The sequence below is a fragment of the Erpetoichthys calabaricus genome, chromosome 1, assembly GCF_900747795.2.
Source record: "Erpetoichthys calabaricus chromosome 1, fErpCal1.3, whole genome shotgun sequence".
NCBI lineage: Eukaryota > Metazoa > Chordata > Cladistia > Polypteriformes > Polypteridae > Erpetoichthys > Erpetoichthys calabaricus.
In genome coordinates, this window is record NC_041394.2 from 341,259,230 (window position 1) to 341,273,215 (window position 13,986).

Below are 13,986 nucleotides of genomic sequence, written 5' to 3' on the forward strand. Positions count from 1 at the left end.
CTTGGGTTGTTACCGACATCTGGTGTAAATTTCATGTCAATAGCCCCATGAGAAATATATTTACTGAGAAAAACGTTGACGCGTTCAACACTTATTTTCCCCACTGTACAAATAAAATAACCAGATTGCAGGCCCGTGTGATGCTCATGTACATGGAGGCAGGAAAAAATGAAACTGCCTCTTCACTCTCCTCAGAGCAAGTAAGAAGTAATGGATACTCACAACATACAATGGACTGCTCAAAAGCCTTGACAACTCATAGGGAATACCTTTGGAAATGTTCTTCTTTGCAGGTGGAACTTTTAGCATTTTCTCCAAGACACACCAAGCGTTGCCTCATTTCTCTTCTTTCGTGCTTGTAATCCTGTTCAAACAATAAATTCACTGCCATGCTATGAATGCTTGCTACCAATTATAGTGTTAGGATTCAGGGCTACCAAAAAACAAAAAAATCATGGATACATTCAGAAAGGGCCAGTGACCCACTCACTATAAAGAAAGAGCCTAAGGCTTAACATTCACTAAAATGGGAGAGGGAAACCGTTAAACCCACAAACAACAAGGCCTTGACTTAAAGAGTTAAATTTTATTACATTTAAATCAAAGTGTCTAACCCTTAAGCAGAAAATTGCTCCGGAACGCTGTACAATGGCTGACCCTGTGCTCTGAACTCCAAAGGTCATGCGAAAAGACAGTTTCCCATCGAGGATTAAAAAAGTATATCAAATCAAAATCAAAAATAGAAACAATTCCAAAAGTGAAACTTGCAAAGTAGAAAATAAAGAACAAGAGCAAAATATCAAATTAATTAACAAAATGAAGTAGTTGGCCGCTTTTGTATCCTCAGAGATGTGCAGCCAGTATGATGGATCTTTCTCACCTTGATGAGAATTGGTATTGATCTTACGCAAAGAACCCCACCTTTGAAGAGACTCGTCAACATTTAAGAGTCCAAAAATCACCCTACTAACTCCTTCTTCCTTCCCTTTCTTTATTATTTTCCAACTTCCTCCTTCAGGGCTTCTCTTGATAGCAAATTCTCACGTGGCATTGGAAAGGATTCATATCAAAGAACTGTTTGCCACATCCAGAGCAAGAATATGGCTTGGCTACAGCGTGAAGTTTTATGTGATCCTTAATCACGACATTTTAAGAACATTTTTCTCTCCTATGTGAATTCTTGAATGGGTTAAAAGACTACGCCTGAAACAAAATTGTTTTTTCACATTCACTACAGCAATATGGCTTCTCTTGGCATTAAATTTCTCTAAATTTTCTATATGCGCTCACTATCAAGACAGGATTGAATCAAATCTCACTCTTTACAGTCATGATAGTTCAGTTGTCTGAAGACTGCTTGTTCATGAGAGTCACTGGAACCATTCCAAATAGCAATACAGCTTCTCTTCAGTGTGAGTTTTTTTTGTGCTTGTGAAAATGGCTGCTGTCAGAGAATTGTTTTCCACATTCTGAACAAGAATATGGCTTCTCTCCAGTGTGTATTCTTATGTGGGTCTTAAGGTGGGCCATTCGCGAGAATTGCTTACCACATTCTGAACAACAATGCGGCTTCTCCCCTGTGTGAACTCTTTGGTGACGCTGAAGGTGGCTGTTGTCATAAAATTGCTTTCCACATTCTGAACAAGAAAATGGCTTCTCCCCAGTGTGAATTCTTTTGTGTATCAGAAGATAGCTGCTGGTAGAAAATTGTTTTCCACATTCAGAACAAGATTTTGGATCTTCTCCTACATGAATCCTGGAGTGAGTTAAAAGACTTTGTTTGTTACAGAATTGCTTGTCACATTCAGAGCAGCAGTATGGCTTCTTTGCACTGTGAATCTGTATGTGGGTCTGAAGGTTTATCATATGTTTGAACTGTTTTCCACACTCATTACAGGAATATGGCCTTTCTGCCGTGTGAATCTGGATGTGGCTCTGAAGGCTGATCATATGTTTGAACTGCTTGCCACACTCATTACAAGAAAACGGCTTTTCCCCAGTGTGAATTCTTGTGTGACTCTGAAGATCGCTTAATTGTGAAAATTGCTTGCCACATTCAGAACAGCAATACAGACTCTCTCCAGTGTGAATTCTTGTGTGGGTCTGAAGATGGGTAATTTGTGAGAATCTTTTTCCACATTCTGAACAGCCAAATGGCCTCTCTCCGGTGTGAATTGTTGTGTGTCTCTGGAGATGGCTGATTCGTGAGAATTGTTTGCCACATTCCGAACAGCCATACGGTTTCTCTCCAGTGTGAATTGCTGTATGTCTCTGAAGATGGCCGATTTGTGAGAAGAGTTTGCCACATTCCGAACACCAGTAGGGCTTCTCTCCAGTGTGAACTCTTTTGTGGGTTTGAAGAGCGCTTAAACGAGAAAAGCGTTTGCCACACTGGGAACAGCAGTGACGCTTGTGTCCTGTATTAAATTCAAGAGGAAAAATGAAAGGTTAATTGTTAATCTGCTGCCTGAATATTAACCTTAAGTCATAACATTAAATAAATGCTGGTTGAAATTTATGAGTAAACAATTGTAAAAATGTAACTTGTAAAGACGCTTAAATCGATCATTTTGTGTCGTGTATTACAACTACTCACTCATGATTACAAACACTGTAAGCAAAACAATAAGTGTTAAATAAGCAGGAACTACACAATTAGATGATTTATGTTAGAGCCCTGATTGTATTATTGGTCACATTTTTAACTGTTTTACAGAACTGCATTTTCATTGTGCCATCATACACTTACTACTACTCAAACTTGCATGTTGTTCATATCTTATTCATATAATAGCTTTCAAATATAATGCTCTTCCATTCTACGATGACATGAAGATTATTTTATTTGTAAAAAAAGGCTGCCATACCCAGCATGTGAAATACACCTTTAATAAAGAGGATGTGCCCTGACATTTCTGCACAATTAGTCTAAAGCTACTTGAATGCAAAAAAATACAGAAATTTTATTTTATCACAAAATTCAAACAAAGGAATGAACAAAGTGACTTATTACTGTATAGTCTTAATAGGAGCATCAGGGTCTAGGAGAAGATGAGACATAATAGATCAGCCCGGTCATTTGTGTCTGCTCTGAAAGGGGATAGCCGGGTGACATCAAGACTGGTCAGCTTTGTGATACATTGGTGATATTTATAATGTTAATGGACATGTAGTGTGATTTATTTATGCTAATCAAATTGTTTAATCCAATTTGTGTGTTCACACATGTACAGTAAATGATGTCAGATATTGTTTCAACAGTAGCATTTTAGCTAGAAACGTCAAGCACTACAAGGCTACACTACATGAGGAGTGCTATAAAAATGTATAAGTAAATTATAAAGGGAAATGAAAAAAATTACTTAATACGCTTACCCACTGACTTGTGGCCAAATGTCAGTCACAAAGTGAGCAGGTCATTGCAGCTGAGGCTCTGTGGGTCACCGGTATGCATACTACAACTGCCAGAATGGAGGTGTACAAATTGATTCTGGAGTCTTGGGGTCCACAGGTCAGGTCCATGTAAGGCAATGTTTCTCTCCCACTGGGTTGTGGGTTGTTGTTGTTGCTGGTTTGCCTAAGTGACTGACAGCACTTCGGGACAGGTTTTCCTGTTTCTGAGTCAGCTTGTCTCTAACAAGGGGTGGTTTGCAATTGCTACTAGTGGATCGTCAATAAATTTAATAAGGCGAAACTGGGTCACGTGACCATAAAGGTTAAGAAACACTTGTGTAAGGGAAGGCGGTGTGGACCACATGAACAAGAATTAGTCACAATGAGCAGCGTCAATCAAAACAAACCTTAAAGGGTCCTCCAACAGTCAGAAAACATAGGAGGCTCTGTGAACTAGAAATAATAATAACAACAAAAGATTATTAGTTTGACAGCTTTGGCAGTACATTATTACCCTATTGTTTTCCTATGTCTTTCTGCTGCAAGCACAAATGGCCTCAACTCAGTGGGCCTGTAAATCAGCACATGACAGTATAGCCATGATATAAACTCTTTCTGCAATCTTTGTAAATACGCAAATCAGAGTCTTAAAACCAATAAATAATCTTAAAACTTATTTTTTCTTTTTGCTCCCTGTATGAACACACACAGTGCAGTCCACAAGTACTTGGCCAGCAACACCACTGTTATTAGTGTGGCTGTCTACCCAGACTACAGGTACTGAAATGAAACAGGATTTCTACTATCAGCCAGACCAAAAACACTCTCAAGTATGTTGCTGTAGCCATGCCCAAATATTGCCAATGATCATTATATTTATGATTATGCTAGTTTGTCAAAATACTTTCAAGCCTCTGGAAATAGAGGGACCATGTATAAAAATGTCTGTCTTTTCTAAACAGCTCATACAATAATTTTTCTCAAACCCCTTGAATTAAAGCTGAAAGTCTAAACTTCAATCACATCTTGATTGCCTTGTTTCAAATTCATTGTGGTGGTGTACAGAGCCAAAATTATGCCACTGTCCAAATACTTATAGACCTACTGTATAATCTCTCCTGATCTGGACTTAAGTACGTAAGAGTTGGGTAATGAATCAATCAAACTTAACTAAGCAATAAAGAAAAGGGTATGTGGTTGATGTCAGATTTAATATTAAAACAAGGATAACCTTGTATAACCCAGCTACAGGGGATGGATGCACAAACCAGTGTGTTTCTTTGTGCCGGTTCCAAGCCTGGGTAAATGGGGAGGGTTACATCAGAAAGGGCTTCCGGTGTTAAATGTTGCCAGACCAATATGTGGACAGCAATACATATTTCCATACCAGATCGGTCGAGGCCTGGGTTAACAACGGCAACCACCAGTACTGTTAGCCAACAGGGTGCTGGCGGAAATCAGGCTATTGTTGGCCGAAGAAAGAGAAGAAGAGGGGGGAGATGTGTCTGGACAAAAGAGGAGAGGAGGAAGGTAAAGAGAGTGGAACTGAGGGTAGGAACTTTGAACATTGGGAGTATGACTGGAAATGGGAGAGAGTTGGCTGATATGATGGAGAGAAGGAAGGTTGATATATTGCTATATACTAAATGGAAGGTGAGTAAGGCCAGGTGTATCGCAGGCAGGTTCAAATTGTTCTTTCATGGTGTGGATGGGAGGAGAAATGCGGTAGGAGTTCTCTTGAAGGAACAGTATGTCAAGAGTGTTTTGGAGGTGATAAAAGAGAAATTGAAGGTGTGATGATTAATGTGCATATGTCCCACAGGTTGGGTGTGCGATGGAGGAGAAAGGTGATTTCTGGAGTGAGTTGGATGATGTGGTGGAGGGGACTTCAATGGGCATGTTGGTAAAGGGGGCAGAGGAGATGAGGAAGTGATGGAGAGGAATGAAGAAGGTCAGATGATAGTGGATTTTGCAAAAAGGATAGGCAGGGATGTGGTGAATACATATTTTAAGGACGAACACATTGGTAATGCACAAGAGTGGAGTTAGATGCACATAGGTAGATTATAACCTATGCAGTCTAAAGAAGATCGGAGACTGCAAAGTGATAGCAGGGGAAAGTGTTCTTAGGCAGCATAGGATGATGGTCTGTAGGATGATGTTGGAGATCAAGAAGAAGAGGAGAGTGAAAGCAGAGTAAAGGATCAAATGGTGGAAGTTGAAAAACGAAGACTGCAAAGTGGAGTTCAAGGAGAAGGTAAGACAGGCACTGGATTGCTGTGAAGAGTTACCAGACAGCTGGGCAACTACAGTGGATGTAGAAAGGGTGACAGTAAGAAGGGTGCTTGATGTAACATATGGACAAAGGAAGGAGGAAAACGAAACCTGGTGGTAAAAAGGGGAAGTACAGGAGAGAATACAGAGGAAGAGGATGGCAAAGAAGAAGTGGGATAGTCAAAGATATAAAGAAAGTAGATAGAAATACAAGGAGATAAGGTGTAAGGTGAAGAGAGATTTGGCGAAGGCTAAAGAAAAGGCGTATGATGAGTTGTATGAGAGGTTGGACACTAAGGAGAGAGAAAAGGACCTGTACCGATTGGCTAAACAAAAGGACTGAAAGAGTACTTTGAGAGGCTGATGAATGAAGGGAATGAGAGAGAGAGAGAATGTTGGATGATGTAGAAATAATGAATCAGGAAGTGAAATGGATTAGCAAGGAGGAAGTAAGGACAGCTATGAAGAGGATGAATAATGGGAAGGCCGCTGGTCCAGATGACAGAACAGTGGAAGGCTGGAGGTGTTTAGGGGAGATGGCAGTGGAGTTCTTAATCAGATTGTTTAATGCAATCTTGGAAAGTGAGAGAATGCCTGAGGAGTGGAGAAGAAGTGTACTGGTGCCGATATTTAAGAATAAGGGAGATGTGCAGGACTGTAGTAACCACAGATGGATGAAACTGATGAGTCTCAGCACGACGTTATGGTAAACAGTAGTGGAACATAGGTTAAGAAGAAAGGTGATGATTAGCGAACAGCAGTATGGTTTCATGTTGGGAAAGAGCACCACAGATGCAATGTTTACTCTGAGGGGGTTGAAGTAGAAATATAGAGAAAGCCAGAAGAAGTTACATTGTGTCTTTGTGGACTTAGAGAAAGCATATGACAGGATGCGTAGAGAGGAACTGTGGTATTGTATGAGGAAGTCGGGAGTGGCAGAGAAGTATGTAAGAGTTGTACAGGATATGTACGAGGGAAGTGTGACAATGGTGAGGTCTGCAGTAGAAGTGAATAATGCATTCAAAGTAGAGGTGGGATTACATCAGGGATTGACTCTGAGCCATCTCTTATTTGCAATTGTGATGGATAGGTTGACAGACGAGACTAGACAGGAGTCCCCTTGGACTATGATGTTTGCTGATGACATTGTGATCTGTAGCGATAGTAGGGAGCAGTTTGTGGAGACCCTGGAGAGGTGGAGATATGCTCTAGAGAGGAGAGGAAGGAAGGTCAGTAGGAACAAGACAAAATACATGTGTGTAAATGAGAGGGAGGTCAGTTGAATGATGAGGATGCAGGGAGTTGGCAAAGGTGGATGAGTTTAATTACTTGGGATTAACAGTACAGAGTAACAGGGAGCGTGGAAGAAAGGTGAAGAAGCGACTGCAAGCAGGGTGGAATGGGTGGAGAAGAGTGGCGTGAGTGATTTTTTACAGATGGGTACCAATAAGAGAGAAAGGGAAGGTCTATAAGATGGTAGTGAGAACAGCTGTTATATGGGTTGGAGACAGTGGCACTGACCAGAAGGCAGGAGATAGAGCTGGAGGTGGCAGAGTTAAAGATGTTAAGATTTGCATTGGGTGTGACGAGGATGGACAGAATTAGAAGTGAGCACATTAGAGGGTCAGCTCAGGTTGGATGGTTGGGAGACAAAGTCAGAGAGGCGACATTGTGTTGGTTTGGACATGTGCAGAGGAGAGATGCTGAGTATATTGCGTGAAGGATGTTAAGGATCTGCGGTGGGTTGGCACCCTGCCCAGGATTGGTTCCTGCCTTGTGCCCTGTGTTGGCTGGGATTGGCTCCAGCGGACCCCCGTGACCCTGTGTTCGGATTCAGCGGGTTGGAAAATGGATGGATGGATGGATGGATGTTAAGGATAGAGCTGCCAGGCAAGAGGAAAAGAGGAAGGCCTGAGAGGAGGTTTATGGATGTGGTGAGAGAGGACATGCAGGTGATGGGTGTAATGGAGCAAGATGCAAAAGACAGGAAGAGATGGAAAAATGTGATCCGCTGTGGTGACCCCTAACAGGAGCAGCCGAAAGAAGAAGACCTTTAACTGTTATTTATTCATCAATAAAAATGTAGAGCTGGCATTCCAAATTAATAAACTGCCAAAATGTCTCATGAATGTAACAGCCCACTGACAATTAACCAGCCCTGTTTACCATAACTGGCACACTCCAATAGTATGTCTTAGCTTATTGACAACAGCACAAAGGTAGATTTTTCTGAAAAGCACATTTTGCACTTTATGTGCTTCAAATGTAAAATATTGAAGGAATAACTTTTGGCAGTGCCCAGGATTTGTTTAGTAAGGATGTCAGCCAGGCAATACCGCTGCCAGTCAGACCCCTTTGTAGCATACACAGAAGAGGAATGTCACGAGAGATTCTGGTTATCAAAGTGTGGAGCAAGGAAACTCACCGAAATATTTAATGAAATGTTGAGGCTTAGGGAGAGGGTCTCACTCATTATTCCAGGAAAGCTACAAGTTCTTCTCCCACTTTAGTTCTTAGCAACACAGTCATTGTACTGGTGTGCTGCTGACCCGATTCATTTACATCGAACATTTGTGTGCAACACATCATACACAGAGGTGCCAAATGCCCTTGCCAGTCTCCACAACTGCTACGTTATCATGCCACATGAAGGTGAAGTGTGCTCTTCATATACTCAAACATGCCAGGAGTAATTGATGTCACCTTTGTGACACTGTATTTACATGGCACTGTCAAGAGTCCAGCATTTATCAACAGATACAACTATGCATCAATCAATTGTCAAATGGTGTGCAATAACAAATCACTTAGCATTTTGGCAAGGCAGCACACACTACGCTCTCATCTTTAACAACTGGGGACTGTTCCAGAGGAGTGAGACTGGAGCCATCAAAGGAGTACGACTGCTGACCAAGTGTGTCCTTTGTGTAAATACCTTCTGAAACCTCTGCACGATCCTACTAGGCTTGCCGAGCTGTGGGACAGTCAAAGCCACTAGAAGGCCCACTGCCACTTTGAAAAGGCATTTGGAGTCCTGTTGTGGGAGCCTTTGGCTGGGTCTAAAAACATAACCGGCAAAAGCCAGCAAATTAATGCAGAGCCTGGCATATTGCTGAAATGAGTGGGTCAACCAATGATCAATACACATGGCCTCTGGGATGGGGTAAATCCAGTGCAGCATCCAATCTTGAATCAAAATTAATTTAATTTATGAACATTGCTGCAAATTTCTGAAAGGGAGACAACTGCATCTAAGTTGTCTATAGAGTTTGCTTGTTTAATTTCACAAGGTGCATATACTCGTGGATAAGTTCTCCAGCAGATAAGTCGGGACTTGATTTTACAATATAATTTCTGGTACAGTCGACCCTTGATATACGACTGGCCTGACATGCGAACAACTTGATTTACGACCAAAATTTTTGTTTTGATTTACGACCAACATCTTACGTTACGACCTGAATGCGGTCATGTGTATCTGCTTGCGCGATTGTAAACAAACTGCCGAGAGCGTTTGTAAGCGTCAGTCGGAGCCCAGATACATGTGTTTGTGGACATAATTTTGGTCAGTGCAGTGATTTATATAATTTTTTTCGATAATTGCTAAGGAAGGAAGAGAAGGTAACGAAGGTAAAGAAAGCGATCACTATCGAAACGAAGAAGGAAATTGTGCGGAAATATGAGAGTGGTGTGTACAGCATGTCGAAATCCACCATCTCGACAATTTTACAAAGAAAAGATTTGTATAAGGAGGCTCCTTCCAAACAATAACCACCTTCCATTTCATTCTCCTCCTCCTCCCTTCCTGCAGCCCAAAGATGTCAAATTAAATGGTGAGTACAGTATGAAATTGCTGTTTCTAGTAGGCTAGGCACTTTTTATAACTTTTTGGTTAGTACATTAGAAAAATTATTGGTGTTTTGGTAAATTATGCACATTATACAACCCTTTTTTATTATGAAAAGGTTAAGTAAGTGTTGCTGTGGGATGTTCGTAACGCATTATGGGTATTTCCATTATTTCTTATGGGAAAATTAGTCTTGACTTACAGCCAACTTGAGTTACAACCAGCCCTCGCGAACGAATCGAGTTTGTAAGTCAAGGGTTCACTGTATTTTATAATGTCACTCGTATAAGTCGAATGTGGAAAACTCACGCTATCAGTCCAAGAGATTATGATATGCTAACGCCCACCTGAGAGTCACCACAGAGCACGCTGTCTTTTTTACTATGTGGGTGCGGCAATACACTGTATCAGCGAGTGCTCCTAACCTCTCTCTCTGTCTATTGTGCCTATGTGTCCACACGGTAATACCCAAACTATTCCGAAGCAATGTTTACACTGATTTTTGTATCTCACACCCTCATACGCCTTTATTGTAAGAGCATCCCTTATCTACGATGGAGCGTTCAATCAGAAGAAAATATGAAGCTGGTTTTAAATTAAACGTCGTTGAAGTGGAGAGAGAAATTGGTAACTGCACTGCTGCAACAAAATTCGATATGTCTTAGAAACTGGTGCGACATTGGAAAAAAAAAAAAATTAAGTGTCACATTTTTGAATGGGCATATAAGTCGGGGTCTGATTTTATGATCAATTTTTCGGGTTTCAAGACCTGACTTAAACGCGAGTATATACGGTACTCACACGCTGCAGATCACTTAAGGTGACAACCTCAGTCATTAACGTTTGGCAAGTTGTACCATCTGTAGTCCTTCCTTTTTTGTTGTAAAATGATGCTCATCACCTTATTAAAATTTTTGATCGGTGTCACATGTCACATCAGTGCCAATGTTACCCACTAATAAATTTATTTTAGGGAAAGCGCCAACACTGTTGCACACGCAGTTCTCCACAACATGGCCATCGACTGGGAAGAGCTTTGCTTGCCTCACACAGGAGACGTTCTCATGTTTTTAAAGGGGTTCAGTGAAGCCCACAAACAGAAGGGCAATCACAAGTAACAATGAATTGCTTTAACCCCAGCCATGAAACATTCTCATACACGCCTAGCAATTACATATATAAAACTCCAACACCAAGCAGTCTATACTGCTCTTTCTGAAGTTATTCTACCAGCACCCACACAAGTCAGCTCATAAACAATGTCAAAATGCCAAATGAGAAAGCATTTGCTTAATTTTTGTATTAAAGCCATGTGACTGTAGCCATCTTTTTGGTAAAACTCTTGCACAGTTTTAACAGTGTAGGTATCAATAACGTTACTAGAGTACTTTGTTTCAACTTTTTGTAAAACTCCTTGTTATTAAGTGACTAGTTGTGCCCGTGTCGACAAGCTGGGCCTGTGAAAATCTGCGTGCACATGTTGCAACGCATTAGTGAAACATGACAGGAAATGTTAAGTCTACCCAATTACTATGAGGTCAAGACAGCTCTCCTTATAACAAACCATATAAATAAGACTTCTGATTAATCGCCATTAATACGTGTGATTAAAACTTTGAAAATTTCTTCAACTGAATTTTTTTTACCTCAACACTTAAATGCTTCCATTAAACCATGTTGATTTGGCTGTGCGTCATAGCTTGTTAATAAAACAGTGTCAAAGTAATCCAATAGTAACAGCAGTGTAGCACTGCCACATAAATATCCAGGCACTGTTGTGTAGTGACCATGAGCAAGTGACTTGACCTACCTGTGCTCCATTTGGAAAAACAAAAGAAATATAACCAATTATATCCCAAATGTGGAAGTCACCTTGGATAAAGGCATGAGCCAAATAAGTAAATGTAAACTATATTGTATAAGCGTATGTCTTATGGACTTCCACACATTTAACATATAGGAGCTTTGTTCATTCTGGGAGTGGGATTGACAGCATTGCCCTTTGAGGGTGGGATTTCCAGGCTGCTGTCAGGAACTGTTCAGTTTGGTGACCAATAGGCAGTCCAGGTGCTAAATACAAAATCAGAAGCTAAAAAAGCCCACTATGAGTTGTCGAATTCAAATGCCAAGATTGCATCCTTTTGAGTGGAAAAATGAAAGATATTAATAAATAAAGAGCATTCTTTGAACTGACCATACATCCATCTGTTTTCTACCACTTATCCAGGTTAGGGTCATGGAGGCAACAGTCTAAGCAAAGATGCTCAGACGTCCATTTTCCTTGTCACCTCCTCCTATTTATCTGGAGGAGTTACAGAGGTGTCCTAGGCCAGCCATGATACAATCTCTCCAGCGTGTCCTGCGTCTTCCCCAAGTTCTCTTCCTGGTTGGACATGCCCTGGGAGGCGTCTAGGAGACATCCTAATCAGATGGCAGAACCACCTTAGTTGGCTCCTTTCATGCAGATGAGCAGCGGCTATGCTTTGAGCTCCTCACAAAAGTATGTGCTCCTCACTGTACGTCTAAGACTGTGCCCAGACACCCTGCGAAGGAAGATTAATTCTGCCAGCCTTATCTGCAATTTAGTTCTTTTGTCACTTGTAACGCTTGTTACCATTGGTTGAGGACAAGGATGTAGACTGACCGGTAAATTGTGAGTTTTGCCTTTCAGCTCAGCTCTTTCTTCACAACAACTGACCGGTACCATAACAGTATGACTGAAGATGCTGCTCTGATTCACCTGTCAACCTCCCACTCCCTTCGCCCCTCACTCATGAACAAGACCCCGAGACACTTAAAACACCTCCCCTTGAGGTAGCAGCTTCTCCCCAACCTGGGAATGAGGTATAAATAAACTGCTCTGCTTAATCTCCTGACTGAACCTAAAAGTCAGAAAATCAATCAAGTCTTATTTTTCATCTTAATATCATCTTTAAAGACAGCATTATTGACAGGACCAATCATGACTAATTTGCAGTGTGATGGGGCTCAAAATAAAACCTGTTAATTGATTAGGAAGTCACCGTTCATTCAGTTGTTTCTGTTACACAAAACTTTTCAATAAAATAACTTCAATAATTTAATATACCAAGGCAAGTGCTTATTACAACTGTGTTGTATCAGAAAGTAATCACCAAGTTATTTCTTCTTTATAGAAAAGTATTTGTAACACATGAAGGAAATGCATAAAATTTAGATTAATATTCAGTTAATTTTGATTAAAAATATTAATTGTACAATTATGGTAATTGCAAATTACATTTTTAATCACACAGCAGGCCTAAATCTTTATGTACAGTATATAAAATCCAACGTTTATCTGCTTTTCACAAGAGAACTACTTAATGAATTTAGATCAGGTTTTTGTCTAGAATTTGCTTGAATATTCCGGTTGATTTTGTGACTTCTCTCATCGCGCTAAGAGTCATAGTTCGCTTGCTGTACCGATTTATTCACGCAAATCCACGAGAAAGACGCAGCGGGCCGCGGGGAGGGGGCGGGGCCATCCTCAGTCACGCTCCAGCCTCTGGGCGTGTTCCTTAACTCCACTTAGCTAGCAAACGACACAACTAAACGGATTTAGATCGGGTTTTTCTCTATTATTTGCTTGAACAAAATGGTTGATTTTGCGACTTCTCTCATCGCACAAAGTATCATAGTTTGCTTGCAGGAGTGAAATATTCACGTTAATCTGAGACTGAGGCTGCGGGCCAAGGGGAGGATGACATGTGACATCAGGAGTGGGGAGCCGGGCAGGGCCCTCCTCACTCACGCGCCAGCCTCTGTTCGAGTCGGTCTACAGTACCTCTCGCCACGATTTGGAGTGTTCCTTACTTCCGCTTAGCTATCAATACCTGTTTGTTTATTGATTTTTAAAGTTTGTCCTATTTCACTACTACATGGGTGGAGCTGTGGGGGATGGGTAGTATAACATAATTTCACTTTAGGCTGTTTTCATGAAAGGATTAAAAGGGAGTGAGTGATATGAGTGTGTCATTTTAGTGATTTTTTTTCTTAAGTTTAGAGCCTTGTAACACCTAAAGCAGATAAATAGTACTTTCTTCTCTGTTAAGTGAAACATTTTTTTTCCTTCCCTATTCACCTTTTTGATGCACAAATGGCATCAAAAAATGAGTGAACACTTTTGGGGTGGTTATCTCATGCAAGTGTCCAAGTAACAGTTCATTGTATATATAGTACAAGTAGCATACCTACAATAGAAGTCAGATGATTCCATACACTGAGTTCTTTAAAACTCACTTTTTAACCCCTCCTCAGATATTATCCTAACAAAATATAACTTTGGCATATCGTTTTATGACACCTATTTTGTGCAGGGCAAAAGTAATTTTTTCCAACAATATTCACAGACAGATTATTTCACATTTTATTGACTATTTCACAATTCCAGTGGGTCACAAGTTCACAAAACCAATGGCAACATGGGGTTGGAAAATTATGTAGATATACAA

At 40.7% G+C, this 13,986-nt stretch overlaps 1 protein-coding gene across 1 annotated transcript in view; it reads right to left on the bottom strand.

Moving 5' to 3' along the window:
- Positions 1 to 566: 566 nt before the first annotated feature.
- Positions 567 to 13,986, bottom strand: part of LOC114667584 (zinc finger protein 850-like) — a 68,910-nt gene continuing 55,490 nt past the window's right edge. Inside the window, exon 5 of the mRNA XM_051934254.1 lies at positions 567 to 2,417. Coding sequence (XP_051790214.1) covers positions 1,408 to 2,417 — 1,010 coding nt within the window. The 3' untranslated portion in view covers positions 567 to 1,407. The remainder of the gene's footprint in view (positions 2,418 to 13,986) is intronic.